General features: G+C 33.7%; 1 protein-coding gene across 1 annotated transcript in view; it reads right to left on the bottom strand.

Annotated features, from left to right (window-relative positions):
* The window catches only part of LOC112048589 (cyclin-G-associated kinase), a 32993-nt gene extending 7410 nt beyond the window's left edge, over positions 1–25583 (bottom strand). The window contains exons 1-13 of the mRNA XM_024086188.2: positions 25270–25583; positions 22730–23134; positions 22287–22384; positions 20512–20737; positions 19560–19715; positions 7626–7851; positions 7426–7543; positions 6592–6810; positions 5151–5314; positions 4311–4394; positions 4127–4232; positions 3249–3406; positions 2244–2452 (exon numbers count right to left, since the gene is read on the bottom strand). Of these exons, the coding sequence (XP_023941956.2) occupies positions 2244–2452; positions 3249–3406; positions 4127–4232; positions 4311–4394; positions 5151–5314; positions 6592–6810; positions 7426–7543; positions 7626–7851; positions 19560–19715; positions 20512–20737; positions 22287–22384; positions 22730–23134; positions 25270–25402 (2302 nt within the window). The 5' untranslated portion in view covers positions 25403–25583. The remainder of the gene's footprint in view (positions 1–2243; positions 2453–3248; positions 3407–4126; positions 4233–4310; positions 4395–5150; positions 5315–6591; positions 6811–7425; positions 7544–7625; positions 7852–19559; positions 19716–20511; positions 20738–22286; positions 22385–22729; positions 23135–25269) is intronic.
* Positions 25584–25596: the final 13 nt, after the last annotated feature.

The following is a 25596-nucleotide window of genomic DNA, read 5'->3' as shown; positions in this document are numbered from 1 at the left end:
GTAATGGAGAGATACAATTAATAAAGCAAACACATACATATAACATAAATATTAATGTATCACAATAAAGGATATAAAAATAAAAAAGCCATTCCAAACTAATTCATAATTTTAAAAGTGAAATCTAAATCTAAAACTAAGTATGTATATGACACCGTAAAATTATAAGTACCATTAGATTATGATCTATCTTGCGAGATTGTTAAAAAAATAAAATAAATATATAGTGACTGAAATAACCTATAACATTATGACGTTTTATATAACTAGGGTCATTATATTTTCAACATCATAAATCCAAAGAGGGTACCAAATAAAATACTTTCCTTAATAATATAAAAAAAAAAAAAAAAATATAAAAATAATAAAAAAAGAGAACTTCTTTCCGTTGTTGATTATAAAATACTAGCGGACGCCCGCGACTTCGTCCGCGTAAATTTCGATGTCAACTTTACTACTACCCCTAAACTACCCTACCCCTATCCTACCCTACCCCTACCCTACCACTACCCCTACCCTACCACTACCCCTACCCTACCACTACCCCAACCCTACCCTACCCAATGACCAGGTATGACCAAGAGAAATAGAGACTTCTATGCTAATAATATAAAGAGGTAAATGTCGTGTGGTTGTAGATCTCTGGATCTACAGGACCGATTTGGAAAATTGTTTTACCAATAGAAAGCTACGTTATTTGCGAGTGTCATAGGCTATGTTCATCCCCATATTCATACGGGAACGGGAACTACGTAAATGAAAGCGCCGGGCGTCATATAGCGGAATTTCTGCGTCTTTTAGAAATTTTGTATTATCTCCGAAACTATTTAAGTAATTAACATACTGTAAAGGGCAAATCTTATCTCCATAATATCCTTGTGATTATTAAATAATTTATTTTAATAAGGATTAAAGTTTAGTTGTATAAATAATGACGTAAACCTAAGTATATAAAATTAATAATTTTTAAAACACAAAAGGTACTATATCTGCTAATATATAGAAGGTAGATATATGGTGTCGCGGACTTTTTTGTAGAACATGTAAAGATACATAAAGTCTCCATACATTAATTTCAATTTTAAACAATAGTTAAGGCAGCGCATGCGTATAAGTCTGTTTAAGAGAATTTTCAGTCCGACCTGTATGACAAAAACTGTGATAACTCGGCTAATATATATGATACCAATATAAAATATAGCCTATAGCACTCCCCGATAATGTAGCATTCTACTGGTAAAAGAATTTTTAAAATCGGACCAGTAGTTCCGAAGATTACCCCATTTAAAAAATGTGACAAACTTACAAACTTTACCTCTTTATAATATTAGTATAGATATAGATAAATACATGCATGATGTTGATTAGATCACACGCACATACTAATATCTACAATTAAATAGTTCTACACACATACAGATAAATAACATACTTGTGGGTATAGATGTTGGATTTCTTCGTAGACTAGCTGCATAAATACATAAACGTACATTTTTAAATACATATATACTTATAAATAAATACTAACTAGATTAATTACTATACACAGAAATAGGGTTGCCACTTTAAAAAAAATACTTTACGCTTTTCTAAAGTTCAAGGATATTGTGCTGTTTTTTGAAAACTCTGGTAAAAAAATGTTGACGTTTATTTTTGTACATCTATGTTCTGGTATTTTGGTAATCTCCTTGATCATCGGTAGTTATTATTATTTTAAAACAAATAGCGATAAATACAAGTACATTAACGATTAACGATTTACAAACGTAGCCATACAAAATGTATGATCAGTATCAGATGTATTAGAATAGGATCGGCTGTTCTGATACATCACAAGCAGTGGCAACCCTATCTAAGAAAAAAATTTCAAGCCATAGAATACAACATCACCAACATACGAGTATATTTCTAGCATAAATTATTATTACAATTTGGGAAATGAATGGGCAAAATGTAGTACGCAGATTTTAATAAAACTTTAGAGTAAATCATCAGAATATCACAAGAACGAAGTTGTGGGCATTAACCAGTGAAACATACTTCTAGGTTCTCTAGACCTTTATTTCTGCTACAATATAGGTAAGGCTTCTATAAACCTATTCTATAGTTCCTGCTTTTGGTCCACAAAGGCAGAAACAATCAATAGAAGCCTTACATATAGTGTTTGTAAATTTACCAAAAGTTACCAAAAATGTCTATGGTCTCAGTGAAAGAAAGATTTGAATTCTCTGGCTAAAACTTACCAAAGTTGTCTATGGTCTCGTCTCTTTCTAATGAAGTTGAGAATAAAACGTCCGGTGTCCGAATGGGGAAGGAGTGATCTTCCTCCCAGAGATCACTACGCGGTTTACGACGTTCTCCATTTTGTACCACGAGACTTATCACTACAGTCACGTTGGAAGAGAAGTGATCGTTCACTGCACTTGTTTCGTCTATACCATCGATTTCTGATCTGAAATTTTATGACGATATCAGTTTTTAACTTCAGTAAATTGCCGGCAGGCGGCTTATTGGTGGCAGTCGAATTCGGCTATGGATAATGAAATCCGGATCAGGCCAATAAAAAAAGTTTTTGTGAAATTCCTTTCACAAAAAATCTCAATAACCTTTCATTTCACAGAAACTTTTTTATTGGCTTATCACGTGTTGTTATGAGTTCACCCCTGACGACTGATGTGGCGACTCGTTCATGACCACATACTCATGGGCATATTTAGGATTATTTAGTAGGATGGGCCTGCCTCCGACATCAAGTCTATTATTAATATCATAGTAGAATTTCATATTGGCCCAGAATCCTAGGGTGGGCACAGGTTCATTCTAGGGTGGACACGCCCTCCTCCCCCACCCTTCCTATATACGCCTATGCACATACTGAATTTTTAAAAAGAGACAATGTACAAGCTGCTTAAAGCAGACTCTTGCCCTTATCGAAATTAAGAAAGAGTTAATGTACTATAGTTGACAGTGTATAGTAGTATGTTCTGTATCCTTTCGAACCGACCGCCTAGAGCGTTACCTCATAGAACTTTAGAAAGAGGTAATATTTCTTCGACTGCTTAGAGCGTTCTGTCCCTCATTGAAACTTAGAAAGATACAATCTACTAGCTTCAACAGAACAGAGCGTCGTCTCTGTCCCTTATATACCTTTAGAAAGAGACACTGTACTAGATTCGATTGAGTAGAACGTCATCTCTCAAACTCCAATGACCTTGATACTTTACCAGGTAATTCAATGGTTACTTTACCTGGTAAACTTGATAGCGTGCTGGTCGTAGCGCAGGAAGCCGGTGTGGAAGCCGACCGAGAGCATGGGCACGCGCTGCAAGCGGCCCAGCTGTTGTCTGGCGTGGTACAGCAAGATGGTCACATCGCCCACCACCGTGCTATCCAGCTGTAGAGTCACCTGCAGTGATGCACAGAGTTAGTATCGCAGGCGTAACCTGGGTTACCAAATAGTTTGTGGGGACGAGTAAAAGATTTTATAGACCAAAAGAAAGTTTAGACTTGCTACAAAAATTCTAAATATGTGTCAAAATTTATTTACTACAATTGCGGTTTTTATAAAATGAATGACTTCAAGTTTGAATAAATGAGTTTGAATCGGAATGAGTTTGAAATCAGCGTTACTTTTCTGAAGTTCCTTAAGTGGAATCGCATCGAAAGTGTTTTGTCTTTGTCATTGTCGCTTGGATTTGCCAGTTTTTTTTTGCGGATAATTAATAGCCAAATAAATCAATTAGTCACTATGAACCCAAACCTCACTCCCTACCCATACTGAGGTAGGTGGGGTTTGGATTTTAAAATATGTATATGGCGGAGAGGTAAGGAGAATCGTCACTAATGAAAAAGTGTCGGTGGAAACGTGTTAAGAGGCGCTACTGTAGAGTTTTTTACAGTTTTACTATCCATAATTAGTTAATCCTTCAACGTTATCTAAGCGGCTATAATCACTCATCAGGTTAATCGTTTGCTGGCAATTCATAACTAGTATAAATAAACCTCGGCTAACCAATGGTTTAACAGTTCTCTAACAGGATAATAGGGTATTTAAATTTACTATCGATACAATTAAGCGTTCGTTGAAAAGAGGCTTAGTTAACACGAACATGCTCTTATATCATACCTTTCCTTCAGCCATGTTATATAGATGCATACTTTCATAGCTTCTTAAGGGGGGTGAAATCAATCTGTCTTCATTGAAAACTTCAAGAAACGGTCTGCACCCGTCTCTAAAAAACACAAAGTTACGTTAAAATAATAACAAATTTACATGAAAAATAATGACAATGTCAGGTTTTAATACATACCTCGCTTTAGTAAATAATGGTACAGGTTGTACGGTGAGAGAAACTAATGACACAGGCCTAAAGTGTGGGAGTATTGGCTCCGGTCTGAAAATATTGAGAACTTGAGTTAATTTAAAAAACCAAAACCTGTGAAAGTACTAGGAAATCCCACAAGTGATATGAATGAATGTGTAAATGAATACCAATAAATAGGACATAATTAAATATTATATGTCTCGTTAGTCCTTAGTCCTTTTTTTTCTTCTCAGACATTTTCAGCCTAGAGTTGGGAAGTTGGTGTTGTGACACCCCGTGTTTGGGAGACAACGCTTAGACATCAGTCCCCGTTTTTATCATCTGATGATAAAATCATCATCATTATTCATCTGATAGACAGAATACTTTGATGTGCACAGGTAATAATTAATTCAGATATACAGTAACGATGAAAACCTTTACCAAGACAGAATGTAAAAGGTAAAAAGTGTATTTAAAGAGAATATAGTGACTAAAATCGTAAAAGGAAAGCTTTAATTAAATGTGTTGGGTACATAGAGAGAATAGTGAAAGGAGACTGACAAAAGGGTGAGGATGAATGGAATTTTTGGATGGAGAAAGCGAAAGTTTCCGGACCAAATCTAGGAGATTTTCAATTGAACCCAGGTCTAGTGACCCTAAAACAGCCAATTGATGAGAAGGATTAAAAGAAGCAAGGGAGTTATGTAATGAAGTTATGGAAGAACGTGTATCTATGGGAATGAGGCGTTCTCATATAATGTATTATGTACTCGTATGTAGAAGAGCAAGGTAATAATAATAAATCAGGCATACAATATCGGAGAGTTGGATACTAAGGAATACCTAATAATGTTGCTAAGGTAGTACAAGTATCGTAGTTGACTAGGCGGCATGTTGATGGGCGCTCTCTTAACGCCAAATATCTGCAGCGCGTCTTCCGGCACTGACACCAGCTTCGCATACATCAACAGACCGCACAGTAACATGCACGATCGAGACTTGCCGTCCTGTGAACAGAAATACTCGTTATTAAAGACCTGATTGATTTGCGACTAGTCCGTCAACTCATAGTTACGTGATTATTATTTAAATTAATAGCAGACCAGACGAATTTCTAGATATACAGAACGACCGAACGAAAGTCTTTACAAGCAGCGCGGTGAGGTCGATGAAACAAAAAAAGAAACGTCGTCTCCTTGACAGTTTTTTCCTTGAAAATTCTTTAATCTGTGGGTATATAAATATAATATATAAACCCATTTCATTGCAGTTTTCAGTGATGTATTATGGCAAGCTTTATACTAACAAATGTTTGTTTAATTAAAATCTGTTCACAAACAAAAAAGTTACATCGAAAAATAAGCGCGCTTCGGTCGATTTAAAATTATAGCACACATATCGACTCGGAAAGGGATCGTAACTGTATCGTCTGTCTATCAATGAGGCGTCGACTAGGCGACGCTTGGTTGACGCTTACGTATATGTATGATTCGAGATCTGTTTGACTTTGTTGGAGGTATTTAAGGCAAGTTGAAAACTTGTCTAGTATCTCTGCAATGATTGAAATAAATGATAATAAAGCAGCGTTTATTGTTTTGGTTGCTTTTACATCTAGATTACATTTTAATTTGCCCATGTCAAATATCGGCAAACGGTCATTATTTTGGTTCAGCTTGTCTTCCTACAAAGACCTTCTCTAAAGATTTATACTCTGACCTGTCTTTTGTAGTAAGAGTCCATGTTGAATCCGCTATATTCCTGATCCCGTCCTCCCATCTTTTAGTTCTTTTGTTGTATCTCGGATACCATTCCGTTATTAGTCTGATCCATTATTCATTTTGTTATGTCTTTCCCCAAGTACTAGTACATGTGCTGCAGGAGCGCGTAGTAAGGTGCCAGCAGCGGCGTTCGGTGCTCCTCGCTGGGCCACAGCGACGTGTCGGTGACGAGCGAGTGTGTACACAAAGTTCACCTGGCAAGCGATGACGAGTGCGGACTTGTCGTCCTTCACCAAGTACTAGTACATGTGTTGCAGGAGCACGTAGTAAGGCGCCAGCAATAGCGCACGGTGCTCCTCGCTGGGCCCCAGCGACGTGTCGGTGACGAGCGAGTGTGTACAAGTTCACCTGGCAAGCGATGACGAGTGCGGACTTGTCGTCCTTCCCCAAGTAGTTAGTACATGTGTTGCAGGAGCGCTTAGTAAGGCACCAGCAGCGGCACGCGTTGCTTCTTGCTTGGTCACAGCGACGTGTCGGTGACGAGCAAGTGAGTACACAAAGTTCACCTGGCAAGCGATGACGAGTGCGGACTTGTCGTCTTTCCCCAAGTACTGGTACATGTGCTGCAGCAACGCGTAGTAAGGTGCCAGCAATGGCGCACGGTGCTCCTCGCTGGGCCACAGCGACGTGTCGGTGACCAGCTGGCGGCGCGGGAAGCGAGCGCGCGCGTCGTGCACCGTGTACACGCAGTACTTGCCGCCGGGGTGGTGGCTCTCTAGGTACATCTGTTATAGGAATAAAGGGGGTAATCCATAAAATGCGTTATATGATAATGGGAAGGGGAGCATCTAAGCGTGACAAGATGGAGGGCCCAAGTTTTATAATATTAATGGGTCATAAAGTATTTTTCACCTTTCTTATTGACGCTACCAGAATTTTAATTAAGTTTATTATGTAATTAGTAATTTGTGTTGTTTTGCTTTAAAGATTTCAGTATTATTTTATTTTTGCAGAAGATTAGGTAAAATGGACTATGTTTTGTTATTTCATACTACAGTGTGTGAATGAGTTTCTAGTGACTAATAATAAGCCTCACTTCCTTATTAACTATACTATGTACTATTATGCATTCTGTGACTATACTAGAGATTTGAAAACCCCTATTTTGATATTGTTTCATATATTTTTATTTACTCTAGCTATATAAGAATTTTAGGGAGGCAACAACATTATCCGGAAAAGTGTTAGGTTATAATTTCTGTCATTAACTCTGCAGTATTAGTATTTTTAGGAAGTTAAGAAAGTTATTATTACAGATAGGTGTTTCAAATGGTGTCGATTAAAGTGTATCTTCAGATTTATATTGTATTGTCATACAAATGGTCAAGTGTTATACGAACCTTCACATCTTCTATGTGATTAGTTTTATATGCACTCTCCAACAATTCAGATGGATAAGACATCACTATAACGCGACTTGTTATATAGCTTATGTCTAGATCAGCACGGGCTATGGACCTGAAATATAAGAAATACTTTGTTAATATCAGTCCCCTAAATTAAGGCAACTATTAGACCAAGAAAAATATCAGAAACTCACTGTTGGACAGTGTGCATTACTTTAGACGAGGTATCTTTTAAATTTTTCAAAAAACTTCCAGCGCCATCTTTGATTGAAGAGAATAAACCTCCAGAAGAGGGCGGAGCTTGTTGTACAGGGGCGTGGTAATGCGGTGCGGCGGGGGGCCGAGCGGGTGGCGGGGGTCGAGTCGGCTCTGGCGGCCGAGGATTTGTGGGCTCTTGGTTATTTGGAACCGCGTTGTTCGCTGAAATAAAAAAAAAACTTTTTAGTACGCTAAAGGTGAACCTTTAAGCTTGTCCATAGTTGTCAAGTTCAGAATTATAAAAGGCCTCACCTTGTAAAACCTTAACCTCATTGAGTACTGAACTGTCGGATTCGTATGTCGTTAGCCATCAAAGGTGTCGAACAGTGCCTTGATTAAATATACGAAGGAAGGAGAATACACTGATCATCTTAATATATGTAGGTACAAGTATATCACGAATATCAGTGTACCCCTCGCTTCATATCGCGTATTTCTAGGATCTCTAACATCGGTTGCCTATTACTGCCGGTATATATAAAATATGTTCTACGTGACGTAGTTTAGAGAAATCAGCATCTGTCACTACTTTAAAGGCATGGCTCATGGACTGATGTACCACGACATTTGAATCCGACTTTAAGCACCTACTCCTCAAATGACGCCACATCGCGTAGTGTTATCGACGACGCACGTATTAAACATTTAATTAAAAAGAAAAATAATACATGCCATGATTTTTGCTCATGACTTCTTCCTAATATACTTAATTCACTCTAAATAAACGAAACATTGTCAATACTAGGAATCGATAAGCTAAAAATATGGGTAGGATTTATAACTTGTATGGTGTGAGAATAAAAGCAATATTGTAAACTTGTGTATAATGTTTGATTTGTGCGTCAAAGATTACACATTGAAATGTGACGTCACGAAGGAGGATACATTGCATTGTTTTCATATTATGACTTAGTTAATACGGAATATGCATGTTTGATTAAAGTTAAATAACAAAAGGAAACATTATTATTTACTGCAAAATAGACACTTAAAATATTATACATATTATAATTATTCAAAACGTCACCATTTTAGCGCGCTATATAACACTTCTATTCTATTCACGAGTACAAAGAAAAACATCTGGTGTTAGTTCGGATTACATGCACATTCCCTATTATTCGTCACTCGACCCAGAAATGTATATCAATCGTGCTTATTCAGCTATGCACAAGTCTATATGGCAGAGTCCTCATCTGCGTAAAACACCCCCAATACACTACCTCGAAGTTGATCGAGGTTAATCGAATACGCTAAATGTAGGCACAAACTTCGCTTCTCGCGTGCAACCTCGCCTCGGCTCGCTCAACTAGAATCATTGTTGAATTTTTGACCGAGTCAAAAGACTCGAAGCGATCCGAGGTAGGAAGACAAAGCGCCTCGTTACAATAATCCGCTCAATTGAGGACTTCGTGAAAACGTCGAAGCGAATAGTGTATTTGAGGCCGAGAGGTGGTATGACGACAAGCAGCGAGAGAGAAGGCATTGTGCACGCCAGAGAATCTAGTTTTAATACAGCATTGCATACATGAGGTGCATTATCACAACTGGTACATAATCTTGAACTAGAAGTGGTTTGAAAAATGCACATTCTTCATTAGCGTTAACATGCTTGAGTTGCCGCCTGAATCTTTCTCGCTACCTTTTATCATGACCCTGCATCACGCAGTCGAGGACTCAATTATGCAGTTTCTTAGTCTTCTAAAACTTACAAAATATCCTATACCTAATCTTTTCACTACGACTCCGAATAACAATGATATTTTCAAATCAAATAATAAATTATTTTTGAATATGCAGTTCTACAATATCAAGATTTGTATACAACTGAATAGGCACTTTTATTTATATTATTGTCTGAGCAGAAAGATAAAAAATCTTGCTATGTTGTGGGAAAAAAGGGCCTAATTTCTTCATTAGCAGTCTAAGCACAAACTTTAAAAAAAATTGTGGCGCCCCCAAATATGATTTTTTTACATTTCTGGTCAGACTACAAAATATATCATGTAGTGCCAAACTTATTTGGCCCGGTGTTGATATTATCACGCTTTTACCTACTATGTTTTGCGACGACATTATTTCCAGCTGGCCACCCCCAGGGGACCATTCACCCGCTGATTGTCGAATCCTCAAACAGAGAGTTTAAATTCGACACTCAGCGGGTGAACGATCCCCTGGGGGCGCCCCCACAACGTCTATGAATCCCACTGTAACTCTCATTTTATATTTAGAGGTGGTTATTTGGACTAACGTTATTTAATAAATTACTTCGTTACGTATAAATATTATGATGCTTTGTGTATACAGGCTTCCTTTTTTGAACAAATTATTATTTTTTAAATTACCAAGAAGTTAAAAAGTTCGGCTATTTTAAAAATTCAATAATTTGAAAAAAAATTACCTTAATCGAAAATTGTAAATTGGGTACGAATCAAACTTGCATGAACAAATTCCAACAAAAAGAAACGACTTGTCTTTTAATTCTATATTTATTTCTAAAATTAAATAGTATAATATTATACAAGTTTGTAACTTATTTACTAGTAGTAACAAAAATATTGCTTGTCTATAAGTAATACATTAACAAGTATTAAATTAAGGCCTAGAATTTGTGATGAATCATGAAATATATTATGTATAATATTATAAATTTCACAAATAGTTCATTAATTGGTTATTGCATACAACTGTTTGTTACGAAAATAGCTCATATACATAGTTAAATACCTACTATAAATATCTCCATAGACAATTCCTATTAAACTATTATTTTTATTTTAGTAAATATATCAATAGCCTTCAGAAATCGATTTTAAGGTTTATAAAAAAAATCAATCATTGGAATAAAATAAACATGAGTACATTTTATTAAGGTAAACTTCAAGTGGAATGTTAATATAAGTTTTAATGACATATGGAGAGAAAAAAAAAAGATAAAATATGCACGACAAGTCTATCCTAAATTGTGTAAACAATAATTCTATAGAATTATAAAAATACTTAGAATAGAAATAACATTGTTAATGCCTTAGTTTGTAGAGGAATACTTGAATGATTCAGGGACATTGGATATAATTCAATGCACAAATAAACATTACATATGAGTTTTACATATTGCATATGAGTAGTTTACAAAAGTCATATATAATATTTAGACTATTATCAAACAGCATATGTATACCTATATAAATAAACGTAAAATTAGCATTTCATGTGAAAATTCACTATGCTTGTTAAAAATCAATACATTTTAACCTTACAAAAGTTTTAATATTGCACTCAAAAATTATGTATTATTTGTAAAAGCTGCCCAAATTGTGAAGATACTTTAAAAATAACAGTTTTGTAATTCACAACCTTTATAAATCTTTAAATCTTCCGTAACAAAAGGTTAGTTTGGGTTATATTAATTAATTCGAGGATCGCATTCTGTTTACAGTTTTGAACTCACGATTGCAGCATGATCTCTACTATCACCCCTTAAAGGAATCAACAAATGTATATAATTATTAAACGATTTAACACGATTAAGCGAATTTAGTATTATCGCTTTGTTAAACTTACTCTCTCACTCAGATTCCACTTGATGGTAAGTGTAGATATTGTCTAAGATAGGACATGTTTGCCTAGAAGATGCCTATTTAGTATTGTTTCAAATATACCCATTAAGAATCATAAAACACAGACCTGGGAAGGGCATTTCAAACCCTCGCCGTGCGTATAAGAAAAGAAGACGTAATTAATGGTAAACCTAGGTTACTTTAAGTAGTCAATCATTATACGAGTAGATAGGTCATATAATTAGCAATTAAAATAATTATCAGTTGCCATTTCTGTTTGTAAATGCGTAATAGGCCTCGATTAAACTTAAAAACACTTAGTTTAAATAATAAAATTAATCACAAAGCACTACGGTAACTAAAAGTCTAACATATTAGTCTAATGCCAAATTAGTGTAATAAGCCTTTTTCCTCTAAGTTAAAAAAAAATCCGCTTGGTGCAGCACTAGCGGTAGGTACAAATCGACATATGACCGTCAAATTATAGCAAGTGACACTTTTATCGTAAGTGTAAATTTTATTACAAGTAACATTTTCAAAGGGTGAAATTTAAAATTAGTATGACTAACGATAACAATTTTAGGGGGAAAGGTAAAATGGGTCGATACCAACTGCTTAGTTTGTCGTTAGTAAAATTATTATGTAACCGACAGTAGGTAACACCTTTTTCGTAGTTGTAAGATATATTTTGTATATAGATATTTTGTAGCGCAAGCGACATTAGTTAATAAGGAATATTATTAAGTAATATAGCATTAAAGTAAAGAAAAAAAAACGTAATTTTTTATCGTAAGCGAAATCGCAAAAACGTAATAAAATTCTTTGGATTAAGACAGCAAAATTGTTGTAATAAAACGATCAAATTCCTAATTCTATGTTATGTTTCAATGTACATATATGATGTACAATCTTCTGAAAAATTTGGTTTTTGTCGGTTACGTTAATCCAGCGGTTAAGGTTTGTTTTATGAATTCTCTATTGAAAATAACGTCAAACGTAGTTTAATTATAATAGAAATTTTAGTAGAAAATTATAATAGAATTCACTAAAGATGATGCAGCTCATGACTAGGGTCCCGTACGGGTTCCAAACTAGTCGAGCGTACTCCAACCTTATATCACGTGAGTTCTAGCCGTGTTTCATAATCAATTAGTATCTAAGAAAATTAAGAAATTGAAGAATGCATTGCAAACGGTAACGACAAAAAATTTCATTGAAATTGTTAGTGATTTCATTTCATCATATTTGTATCCTCTCAAGGTGTTGCCCCTACGAAATTTTTAAAAACCTTTAGAGGAAAAAGTGTCATTGGAGTAAAACATATTTGTACCTGAGTTTATATATTATACGTAGGTATACTATTTGAGAAGTAAATAAAATAATACTATTTATACTGATTACTTAGATAATTATGGAAGTGAATTGCTAATATGTACCATTCTAACGAAAATTATAAGGATTCGAAATTTAACATTTTTTATGGACAATTTAGACAGTTTCGTAAATTATAATATACCTAATAATGTCAAATAAGTACCAGTTATTAATTAGATAAACAAAGGTCCTTTATATGTTTTATAACACTAATCCATGATGTCGAAATGAGACAAACTAATGATATATCTACCTAATTTTAAAACAATTAATTTTTAAAATATTTGGCAGCTATGTTTAAAAACATACAATACAATAGGAATACTTGATTTTTTAATTATAAAAATACTTAGATGAAAATTAAGTCTAATGTAGATTTTTTTTGTCTTTTTCAAGGAATGTTGATTTTTTTGAGTATGTTAGTCTAATAATATAATCTTTTAATTATAGTCTAAGTAGTAAAACTTAATAATGTAAAGTAATGGAATTACAAGTAAAATCTAGATGTAATTTACTACTACAAGTAAACGTCAACAAAGAAAACAAAAAAAAAACATTTTTTTAATAGTTTAACTATTAATACCGCTTAAACAAAATATCACAACACGATAAGCCAAACGTTAAAAGATACCAAATCAACATAAAAGACTGTGGATGTAAAAAAATATAGTCCGTGTTATAAGATAATTGCATGACATATTGTATGATACAATTATTCCGAAAATAGTACCCAAATAATTGGTTGTTTTGTCCTCTTTTGTGAATGTCACACTAATAAATTAACTCGATTATTCGTTTTCGTGTATCCTGTATGCATGTTTTGGCGTAAATTCAGGTCTGTTACAAAGTATTTCACATGAAAAAATAGTTTAGTAGACGTATTAATAACTTTCATTGATCCCAGCATTTAATTCATTTGCAAATTCAATCGTACTGGATCGTTTTTGTATTGGTGGAATATTAATTTTACGTTTAGTAGGTACGTTAGATATTTCTAATTCTTTTTTTGTTTGAGTTACTGTAAACGCATCCTTAATGGGACCTTAGAATGGACGGTGGGGGAGCAGGGAAGCCCTGGCAGTGTAACGCCTGAGGACAAGATAAAAAATGCAAGGAGAAACGACTCTGACATTTGGGCCGAGGTTGTTTGTAGACTGAATATGTCAGTCCTGACGCCGTGACCGAGGTTTGAAGTCATCACGTAAGAAATCGGTGATCTTTCTAACCTAAACAGTGCATTTAATTCGGTATGCATGCTAATGAAAAAATCACTCGATTGTATAGTCAGGAGATTTTTTATGGGACATCAAATCTGAAGATTATCGCGATAAACTCAACAAGTAAGCTCAAGCTAAGGCAAAAAACCTATTGGACATAAGTATGGAATCGATGTCAAAACAATCTAGCAAAATCGGATCCAGCGTTACTAGCGGACCAACGAAATTATGCCTTAAACGATTTAATGTGATACAAAACACGCGAATATATCAAATTTCAAACGCAGAACATTCAAGCGCTTTGATAGCTTCTAAATATGTATATTTCAACAACATTGTTTATGAAGAGATTTAGACTTGAATCACATTTATCAAGTGAAATGTTCAGTGCTAATAGATGTGATTTAGGTCTTTTGTTTTGTAATTTGTGTTGTTTGTGTATATGGAAATTTTATAAATATATAAATATAGCCGGAATCAACAACATACAGGATGCTTAATCGTGTGCTGGTGATAATTATACAATTTTAGTGTCTAATAGAAATGTATATAAATGTTAATGGTCTTTGGCACATACAGCGTGAAGACAGCGCGGTAAAACAGCGTATATAAATAAATTCTAATAAATAAAAACAATACTCATCATTGCGAGCATATCCATTATGTCTAGCAAGCTTTCAAGATGCGAGTGGTGTCCAAGGATCATGCGCCGCGGGTCATTTAAACGAGAAAACAATCGGGCACCCGAAAAAGTTGAAAACACCTAAAATGAAAAGAAAACGTGATATGTATGACGATAAGTCAAGGCATTATTCTACAAGTCACGTGCCTTTAGATTAATATTAATCGACTCAAGTAATTTTATTTTTAATCAAGAATCAATCACTGGTTATGTTTTCCTTTCCGGGATTTGGTTTGGAAAAATCTTTGGTAAGTAATTTGGAAAAGTTCAATTTGATGAAAAAATTATACGCGCATTTTGATAGTGCTTTGTGATTTATTCATAGAGCGCATACAAAATTCATTATTTATATAATTGTATAGTAATTTAGTAATGTAAAGGCATGAGACTTGTGGATTAAATACACAAACATGCAATGATGTAGCTCATTCTAACAGAACATAGAAAAGCTTAGACTAATATGAAAATTACATGCAAATCATACATGAAAAGAATTAGCTATACGGGATATGAAGAGTTGCTTCAACGGATCTTTACTACAATACGAGAACCTATAATATTAATAACGTGTCAGATATAAGACTCTTATTAGCAAACGCCTACCTATTACACAAACTTATCTATTTAATGAGACCTACCTACTTTATTGATTAGATAAAAAACAAGATACGTGCAAGGAAACTATTAAAATTATCAATTCACCTGAAAACACATCGTAATCGTGCTCGGGATAGTCTAGTGCCTGATTGTTAAATACATTTAAGCAATATACAACCATATAAATATTATATACCTACTGTACCAATTACCATCACCATTACATTATAGAAATATAGGAAAATATAAAAAGATATTTTCTAATAGGCGTACGATAAGATAATAATATATATTCAGTGCTCAAAGCCTTGATCGCAAGTGTTAAGGACCTACTACTTGTAAATGAAAATGGTTTTATAGTGCAGATAAGTATAGTGTAAGAAAATTGATATCCGAATTGCCTGTTTGTGTTGTTATTTTCCATTGTAAACATAAAAGAAAATCATCAGACATGTGACATAATCGGTGTCTGACGATTTTCTTGAAGATCGCCTTTATATTAGTAAAAGTTGGACGTTGGACTTACTTTATGTCAGATTTTCAGATGCAGAGACAGAAAAACAGAAAGATGGTGGACTATGCATTTGAAGGAATAATGAAATAAATATTGCCAAACTTATATATACTTTAGTTTGGTTTAATACCCGACCGATCTCAAAGTCTAGAGATGAATGAGCAAGAGCTATCGTGTATATCACAGTATTATGAACATCGTTAGATTATAAAGTGACAGAAAATTATAAACTGTTAGGTTAAAGTTATCTCTACCCCTTATTACCACTGAGAGGTCTCTGTTGTTAAGTTGAGATATTCCTTTTGTATAAATTATAATTATTCGATAAATAAAAGATTTAACTGTACATGTACTGTACGTTTAACAATTTTTCTTCAGTTCGTAATCTAACGGTATTCACAATCTTAGGATGGCATACGATTAATTCGTATGTTCTGTGTATTATGTAATATGTATGTCACCGAAATTTTCTAGCATTCTAGAACAATGAAAGACTTTACAGCAAACTTCATAAAAGTATAACTACAAAAGTGGAAATGTGGATAGTGTCTTTTATACGCAGGAATATTGCAACAACACGGCGTGATTTTTTACGTTTTTCTAGAATAGATCAATCCACATATCGGATAGCTTTGTTTCAGAAAAACTTTAATTTCAATAGGAAAACCATAACTCGATGCGATTGAGGTCGTAGTCGATACTAAAAATAAAGTCGTTATATCAAGCCTTATCCATACTAAGAAAATCTGAAATCTCATTAGACAAATAGTACCTACCTACCTACGTAACATTTTGACGTAGTACGAGTACGTTGTATCGGAAGTGTATGACAACACCTCGTACTTCCACTTTACTCGTATATCCATGTTTTAAAAATGTAACAGGGTGTAGGGTTACAGTTATTCTACCTCAGGAAATCGGTTTGCCTACTGGTGTTTCAACTGAAGTATACTAAGGTAAGATAAGTATAATCAAAGGTCACACCACACCAGAAAAACTAGCGGTTTCCTTTTTTAGAACTTCTCCAGTTATTATTATATCTTGTTTTTGTTCTTCAATGACTTTCTTTACAATAGGTTATAAAAAGTATAAAAATTTAGTTTCTTTTTGGCATTCAGGATTACTTAAATTAGTATCTGAGAATCAGTGCGATTGCCTAGCTAGGTATATATCTCAATTGATATTATCAAAGTTACATTTATTTATATCTGTTTTAAAAATAAGTGTTATCAGCAATTTCTCTAAAAATGCAAACAGTACAATATCGCAAGTACTGCTGATATTACTTGGCCGATGATTAATATATCCAGACTAAAAAGAGAAATGGAGCTAAGATTAAACCCAGTGAGACACCCATTTTAAATAGTTGAGCTTCTGATTTAATGTTGTTTATGAATATGAGCATCTATTAAATCCTTTCACTAGGGCAATGAAATTAATTAATGGCTCAACTTTACCAGTTTTCGTGAGTGACGCAATCAAATGCTTTAGACAGATCATACAAATAACCAATGGTATTCTGCGATCTTTCTCAAGTATCGTACGCAGAGTGTGTTGAGGTGCTAGGAAAAATAATTTACTATAATTTTATTAGTACATTATCCTCACTATCTAGTACCTACTTGTTGGAGTATATCTTTACTTTCTAGAACTTGTTTGTTGCTTTTATTCACAGGAATAAAAATCTATTTACTTATTATTTACATAACATAGTATAAATATGAAAAAAATATTTGATAAAATTAATATTATCATAGGCAAGATAGAACTAGTTCCTGAAGCATACCTACAGTCTTGTTCAATAAAGTACAATATATTTGAATGTAGTAGACACACAGATTGTTGTATCTTTAGGAATTGTATTTCTTGCCCATAACATATCTAGTGAACGTTAGTAATGTTATGTACTGTGAAATTAGTAAGCATCAATTTATTACCTGAATTGTTAGTACAAAATGCAAGATTAAATTTCAAAGTTACCCTCAAGTCTTCCGTGAAATCCATTCAAAGTATTCCTCTTACATTACTCGACGAACTGTCTCATAAATAAAAACAAACCAATTATGATAATGTTATATCAGTTTATTTCCCTTTACCTTACAATGATATTAAAAAAAAAACAAAAATGAGTTGCGAAATGCGTCTGGCAACCTAATTACACATCGACAGACATTTTATAGCCCGATAATCGCATAAGCAATTGAAGTACGGCGACAGATTATTAAAACTACACATATATGCTTCCCATATACATATCCATTTTCTAAATGTAATATTTATAATTTTTATATTGTCTGCATAAATCCATGATTTATATTTTTGTTTTGTACAATCAGTAAGCTTATAATGATAATTATTATTTTACCCTCGACTAGTAATACACGAATAGAATGTGAGACAGAGCAAATTTACAAACACTTAACAGTGTAGATTACAAAGCCACCTAATGTTAGTGCACTTTCCTAATGTTTTGCTTCCCAGGTTGTTAGTTGCGAAAAATGAACCTATGGTGATGGATATTTAGAAAAAATACTATATTTTTTCTTGAATTCAAAAAACAAAAATTACTTTAATTATAAATTAAGAATAAAATGGTCTAATTGGATGCATTTAGATTTTTGACCTTATTTTAAAGCCAAACAAAATATTTCCAGCAACCACCTGAACATAACATTATAAAATAAAGTAGGTATATTTAATGATATAAATTAGGGAATTTAATAATAAATGATGTGAAAATATAATATCTTACAACCTACGGGAATGTTTACAAATGTTTGATTGATAAAAAATAGTGCAATAATTATCTAGCATATTATAACCTAAACCTAATAATCGTACACACTTCTGAAATGTGTACTATCTTTTTTGGTCATAGAAAAGTTTCATAAGCTATATATTAAATAATTAAAAGTCACATAACTTCGATTCAAATCGAATAAATAATCAATTATTATAAATATTTCTTTTAAAAATCATTGCAATTTGTTTTAATGATTTTTTTAATTTAGTCAGACCGCAAAGAGCAAGTAGCGCCGTTCAAGCTATGTATGTTCCTATACAAAAACAAAATCCGCTAAAATTTATATAGTAAGTAAAAAAATGTGAAAGTCAAATAAATGCTATACTACCTTCTCAATTGGCCAAAATGTATCCAATACATAATTTCTTACCTTTGGTGATGTTCGTTTTGTTCGCAAACGATATTTATAACGTAAAGACACTGTACAATTATTTATGTAAACTCAATCCAAACAAATCTCATGAGAAAAAATAAAAAAAAAAATTTGAGTGTAAAAAGTCAAAAAATGCTTGACCATTTTTAGCTCGAGTCGTAAACGCAACAGAACATAACTATGGACCAGTCGGGTGTGGGGAGCTGCAAATAATAGGGTAGTTGACTCATATCAAATTTAATATAAACAGTATTAATTTCGTGTAGTACATGGAATAAGGATCGATATCAATTAATAAAACTTAAGGATTTCTTTTTAAATATCACGTATTTTTTCAAATTTTCCAAACGTCAAAAACGCTGTCGTCCATTTTGTGACGTCACTAACACCCTTGATGTACTAAACGTCGAACTAATTATTAACTAATATTTTTGTCAAACGCTCCATTTATATGCGACTTATTGTAGTGACGTCATGAAACAGTTGAAATACAGACTGTCATGGCCGACAGGCGTTTTGGCTCGTATTGTCAAAAACATATTTAAAAACAAATATTTTCATGTAATCACGTCTCAAAAAAATATAAAAATATTTTTTTAGTCTAGTAGAACGATAATGAACTATATAAGTCCATTAAAAAAAAAAAGAGTGTCAACTAGCCTATTTTGGGACAATTCGTTTATCACAAGTACCGATGGGCCGCGGCGCGTTACGATATGGTAGTGTAATATTTACTTGACTTCTTATTACCTGGCGAGCTAGTGGCCACAGATTGTTCAACTTTTTTACGCTCAAATTTGAGTGGTTGCTTGAGATTGATGTTGTTGGACTCAGCTATCGCCGCCAGCCGCTCCAGCACGCTGCTGATCGGCAGCCGCACCTCCGGGTTCACTGTCAGGCAACCACCTGTGGACAACCACCTGACTATTACCAAGTTTCAATTTTTGAACTGAAACCTTCTTCAGGCCTCTTTTGGAACTCCCGTATCCATAATGGTTGGGTTAAGTTAGGTTACATATCCATAGATAAGAGAGTTTAACTTCTCACGCTACTGTCTAATACTTTTTAACTGCCTGGTTGCCTAATTGCTTTTGTTGAACTAAATCCATTACTGTAAGCTGAATAAAAAGACTTTATTCCAACAATACAAGCATATATCAGCAATTTGCATGTCATAACATGCTTTGCCTATACCTCGGCAAGTTTGTTGATGATATGCGGGCGACGGGGGGAAAGAAGCGGGGAAGTGAGGTACATCAGTCGTGGGTTTTTCATTCATCGCTACATGACCCCGGGCCGCGCAGACCATCGGGAGTGTTAATAACGAATTTGCCAAGTCATAGTTCCTAATTAAATAGTTTTTTAACTAGCCAGAATATGCTACATTTTAGATTGCTTTGTACTCAATATAAAGATACAATTTAGATTTTATTAAAAACCAAAAACAATCTATGAATGTACCAGACCAGGTCAGGACCAGTCTTCTTCAGGTCTTTATTTTCTTTTAAACATCTATGAGTACATCGAAGTAACAATCTTACAATTAAAAAATACAACCTAATAAGAAAAGGACACAAAATGTTATTTACATACTATTGAATGAAAGAGCATAGTCTAAGTAAATGTCTATGAACACATATTTGTTGATGCAATTTACAAGATTAATAATAAAAATCAATAACAAGTATGGAGGAATACTTACTTATAATTTCATGGAAACATTTATAGCGTTGATCATTGGGGTTAAGATTATAATTTCCGTTCAGTATGGCCAACTTTGCAGAGTCTTCAAAAGGATGTTGCATATAGCACAATGTGTATAATATACATCCTAAGGCCCAAATATCCACTTCATGGTCTATTTTATGATTGTCCCAAGTATCTAGCATCTCAGGGGCTCTATACATTGGTGTAGTGAATTGAGCCAACTGCAAAATACGTCATTATTTACAAATAATGTATTAAACTGATTGCACAATGCATTTGTAGGATTGTTAGATTTTTTTTTTTTATTGTACAAAATACAAAAAGTGTTACATAATTAGGTACATAAATAGTCATCCTCATAAACTTGACGAAGATTAGAGAAGAGATTTTAACACGATTTTATTAGCTTCACTTGTAACTATGTATGTAAGAAAATCTTGCAATCTTAATTTGACCCACTTCCCGGTCTTCAATTTGAATGAAATTTTGCTGTCGCTCAGAGTTTTAATGACAATACATGACTATCTGAGGAACGTCATTACAAATCCAATATGGCGGCCTCCCCAAGATGGCAGACTTGCTGTTTGAAATCCACCCCATGTAATTACTAATCTTCAGTATGCCATGTTGATATGTTATGCCATACATATCCAATACTTTACTTTATGGAATTTTATGCTTATAAATAACATTATATAGTGGGTACCACTGAGTTAGTAAATACTTGAAATAGTTAAAACCACAACAGTTCAAAAAGGGTCAAAGTAATTAAATATGTGTCAATGGACACAAAGCTTTAGTAGACCTGCATTTGTGCTGTTTCAAGAGAAATAACACTACCATTAATATAGATCATAATATTACAAAATGAATTTTTCAAAAGCATTGGTTTCCTAGGAAGGATAAATAAAGATAATACTATGAGTAATAATACCGTGGGTTCGATTTCCACAACTGGAAAATATTTGTGTGATGAGCATGGGTGTTTTCCAGTGTCTGTGTATATTTATACATTATATAACTATTTATATGTAGTATATAAACGTATATTAATATTATAATATCAACTATCTTAGCACCCATAACACAAGCTACTCTGTATGCTTACTTTGGGGCTAGATAGTGATGTGTATTGTTTAAGTATATTTATTATTATTATATATTATGAGTATGTTCCAGTTTTAGTAGCTTTTAAACCATAAGAGATAAGTAGAGAACAGTAGTTGGTCTTATAACAGGTCACTGCCCGCTATTCAAACACCTTTCAATTCTTGGTATGACTGACAGTCCTCTGTGCAGAGCCTGCATGGAGGAAAACGAGACGCCGCTACACGTTAAACTCAGTTGCAGAGAGGTAATGGAACAACGAGCAACCAACATTGGTTCCTCAGCGATACTCCATGAGGCTATCGGCGACCTGGGCGGCCTGCTATGCTTCTGGAGCGAGCTCGGCTGGATGGAGTGAATCCAGCTGGAACCTACACCGAAAGACCCACGTATAACAGCCAATTACATGGCCAAGTGCGGAAACGGCCCAGAAGTAAGAAGAAGATCAGGCTCAATACTTCTAACTTGATCCAGAAAGTAAGATTTTACAAAAAAGAAAATCAGATGTCATGTTTATGGCATTTTACATTAGAAGTTAAATTTTGGTACCCAGGTGAAGACTTGTAATGATTTCATTTTATAATACTTCAAATATATCTTTTGATCAAATTTTATAATATAACTAATCAAGATACTATAAATGATAAATTAAAAAAATCTTACATTTTCTTCCAACATATTTCTTTGATTTGCACTCCAAGAAGGATTAGGAGCAAACACATCAGTTGTAGCCGATCCAAAATCACACAACTTAATTGTGCCTGAAATGTTTATAATCAAAATCATACATACAACTTTTTTATTATTCAATCATAATATTTTAAAAAAATTGAATGATAAAATAAACTATCTAATTAAATAACAAAATAAAAAATGTTCATGTGCCTTTCAGGTTCTTTATTAAGTCATTTCCCTTTGGATAGAGTCAACTTCCAAACAAGGTTTAGCACTTTTGATGCCTGGTATAGAGCATCAAATAATTTGAGTTAAATGTCTTATAAGAGCACTCAGTTTTTAATCAACATGGCATTTATGTTCCCAAAAACCATGATCCAGAGAGTAAAGCATTTTACTAAACAACAATAAAGTTCTATCTATAAACATACCTTCATTTGATATTAAGAAATTTTCTAATTTGAGATCACGATGTGCTATAGGAGGCACTTGCGCGTGCATATGTTGGACTGCTTTACATGTTTGGTAGAATACCCTAAGGATTGTGGGAAGAGGGAATGCCTGCCCTCTATTTTGCAACGCCTCCATCAAGCTGCCACCGCTACATAGGTCTGTTAATAGTAAATACTCCCCCATCCCATGGCTGGTCTTTGATTTGTCAATAAACGAAGCAGCTATATATTTAATTATGTTAGGATGCCCAGATAGTTTCTTTAATATACTAATTTCTTGTATAATATTTTTATTAGCCTGTTCATCTGCAGCCATTAGCCTTTTCAAGGCATACTCTGCCCCTGACGATACATCTTGAGCAACAAATACAAATGCAAAACCACCTGAAATAATAAACATGTTAAAAAGATGTTTACATAGGTTATGTCTTTGAAGGACAAATGAACCACCAATTGTGATAACAATACAAGGTACACCCAAATACATGTCATATTATCATCATTACAAAGGTCATAGAGAGATCATTGTTATCAAGGTTTTTTAGAAAATCAACTTTTCCACAACAAACAAACAAAACTCAATATAGTTGGTGACTAGTTAGACCACTATTGGTCTAATTGAAGTAAGTTGCTATTAGCAATTACAATACACATGTAGTTGATATGATTATGTAACATCTGCAATAAGTTAATGGCAGTTTTCATCATCAATAGTTAATTTTGAACAAGCTGTCTGTAGGCACTTTATTATGGTACTTATTAATAAACTTGTCAAAAGACAACTATGATTGGGGTTTAAAAGGGCTCAATGCTTATAGTTTTGCAAAATTTGCTGGCCTCCTTACAAATTATTATCAGATCTGGATACTGATTGATTACATGTAAGCGAGGGAGTTCTTGTCCATAGAATGTTGTTTAGGACTCTTTAGACATGCCCAGTTTTAGACTTACTACAGGTATTGTACAGCTGAATGATGTAAAACCACAAAAGGTATAGCTTAGCACAGTACACAAATAATTCATTTTCTAGCCTCAGTGTGGACTAATGGCTAAGCAATCAGAGCAAGTTTCAGAGTGCATATGTAAAATGTTTATCAACAAACAAATTAGCTTCATTTTCAATTTGTTTGTTGATAAACATCCTAAATTGAGTTTGGCTTAAGTACTTAATTCATCTCTTTTTTTGTAGATGTGGTAGCTATCTACTACTACTAGATTTATATTTTTTATTTATTACACTAGACACTGGTATTTGATTTGCCAAGTACTGTCAAATTACCAATTCCTGTGTAAAATTATTTTTTTTCTTATTGTCTTCTTTATAAAGCAACTCTATATTATATCAAACAATAAAAAAATTCCAAAAAGAACTTAAATCAGGCAAGTCCTTCTAAGAAAAAGACATTGTAACCTTGACAATGTTGTATTGCTGTATATGTAAAAAACAGAATTTTGCATGGACAAAGTTGCAGATAGTTGCAGTATCCACAAGTGTAATAAAAGCTTTAGTGTAAATTATAAGCACACACAACTACAAAAGCTCATGGAACTTGACTGAAGAATGAATTGATGAAATATACTTTATTGTACAACAAAAATGAAAAATAAATCACTATTGAGCTATCTATTCCAGGTAACCAATCAAAATAGAGAAAATAAAAACAAATTCATAATTTTGTAATGGTGGGATTGATAGGAACGGGGCGTGGGTGACACCCCCTTACTCCCCTCCATAACCCCTCCCCCTCCCACGTGCAGACCGATATTGTACCTCAGCCATATATAATACTAGGCAAATAGAATATATAGACAACCCCCCTGGTACCGTCGTTGTGGTCCCACAGGGAGCCAATGGTACTTACTCAACAAGAAAAAAAATATATAGACATAGGTGTGTATGTATTTGTCTATAGACACATAGAAGTATACATACATACCTATGAATGGTATTTTGCGATTCAAAACCAACAACATATGTTATGAATAGAAATAGGGAAAAAGTCAACCAATGGCAGTACAGTAGCCCCGTCTCATTTCTTACATCGCAACACAATGAAAGGCAGCAATATTTCTGGCTGTGCTGATATTGTTTATTATTTGTCTACTTCTATATCTTGTTACAAGATGTGTTGCTTGATCACATGTTTGGACTACTGGGTAAGCAAAAGATAAATAGACAAAATACTAGTTACTTAGATTATAGTAAAGCCTTAGTCAGATAATTAAAGAATATAGCAACACAAAATGTTCCTTTGATCTATCTTATCTAGAACAGATGTTGATCAATTACTAATTTAATAAGGATTAGTTATTGAAATCCATCTAGTAAGTATGCACTATACATTTTTACTACATGGATTTTAAGGAAACAAGAATCAGAATCAAAGACAATGACTTTTGACGCCCCCAGTTTGTAAAACGAGTGCAGTAGCCCGATCACAAATTAGAAATTATGTATCAAAAATATTTAGGCCCAAAATTTAGAAATTGTGTTATGTATGTGTACTATAGCTACTTACCCTCGGCGATTACTTTCTTCACTCTCAGTTTCATGTTCCCTATTTCAACGAATTGGCCAACAAAATCATTATCACTGCCACCGTTGGCACCTCCAGAGCTGAAGTACCCCATAGCCGACTTGAAAACACTCATGATGATCACCGATTTTCTTAACTTATCTACTCATTAAATCACAGATTTCACAAAATACATATTGTTAACAAGTTTTTAACCTTGGATCCATCTCTAAATTTTAAAAAGCCAGACGAATTAAGAGAAAATGAAATTTTAGAATGACAGATTGCCTGGGTTAAATTCAATGACAGATTAAAAATAATATAAAATTG

This window comes from Bicyclus anynana, chromosome 7 (genome assembly GCF_947172395.1).
Source record: "Bicyclus anynana chromosome 7, ilBicAnyn1.1, whole genome shotgun sequence".
NCBI lineage: Eukaryota > Metazoa > Arthropoda > Insecta > Lepidoptera > Nymphalidae > Bicyclus > Bicyclus anynana.
This window is presented reverse-complemented; position numbering and strand designations above follow the sequence as displayed.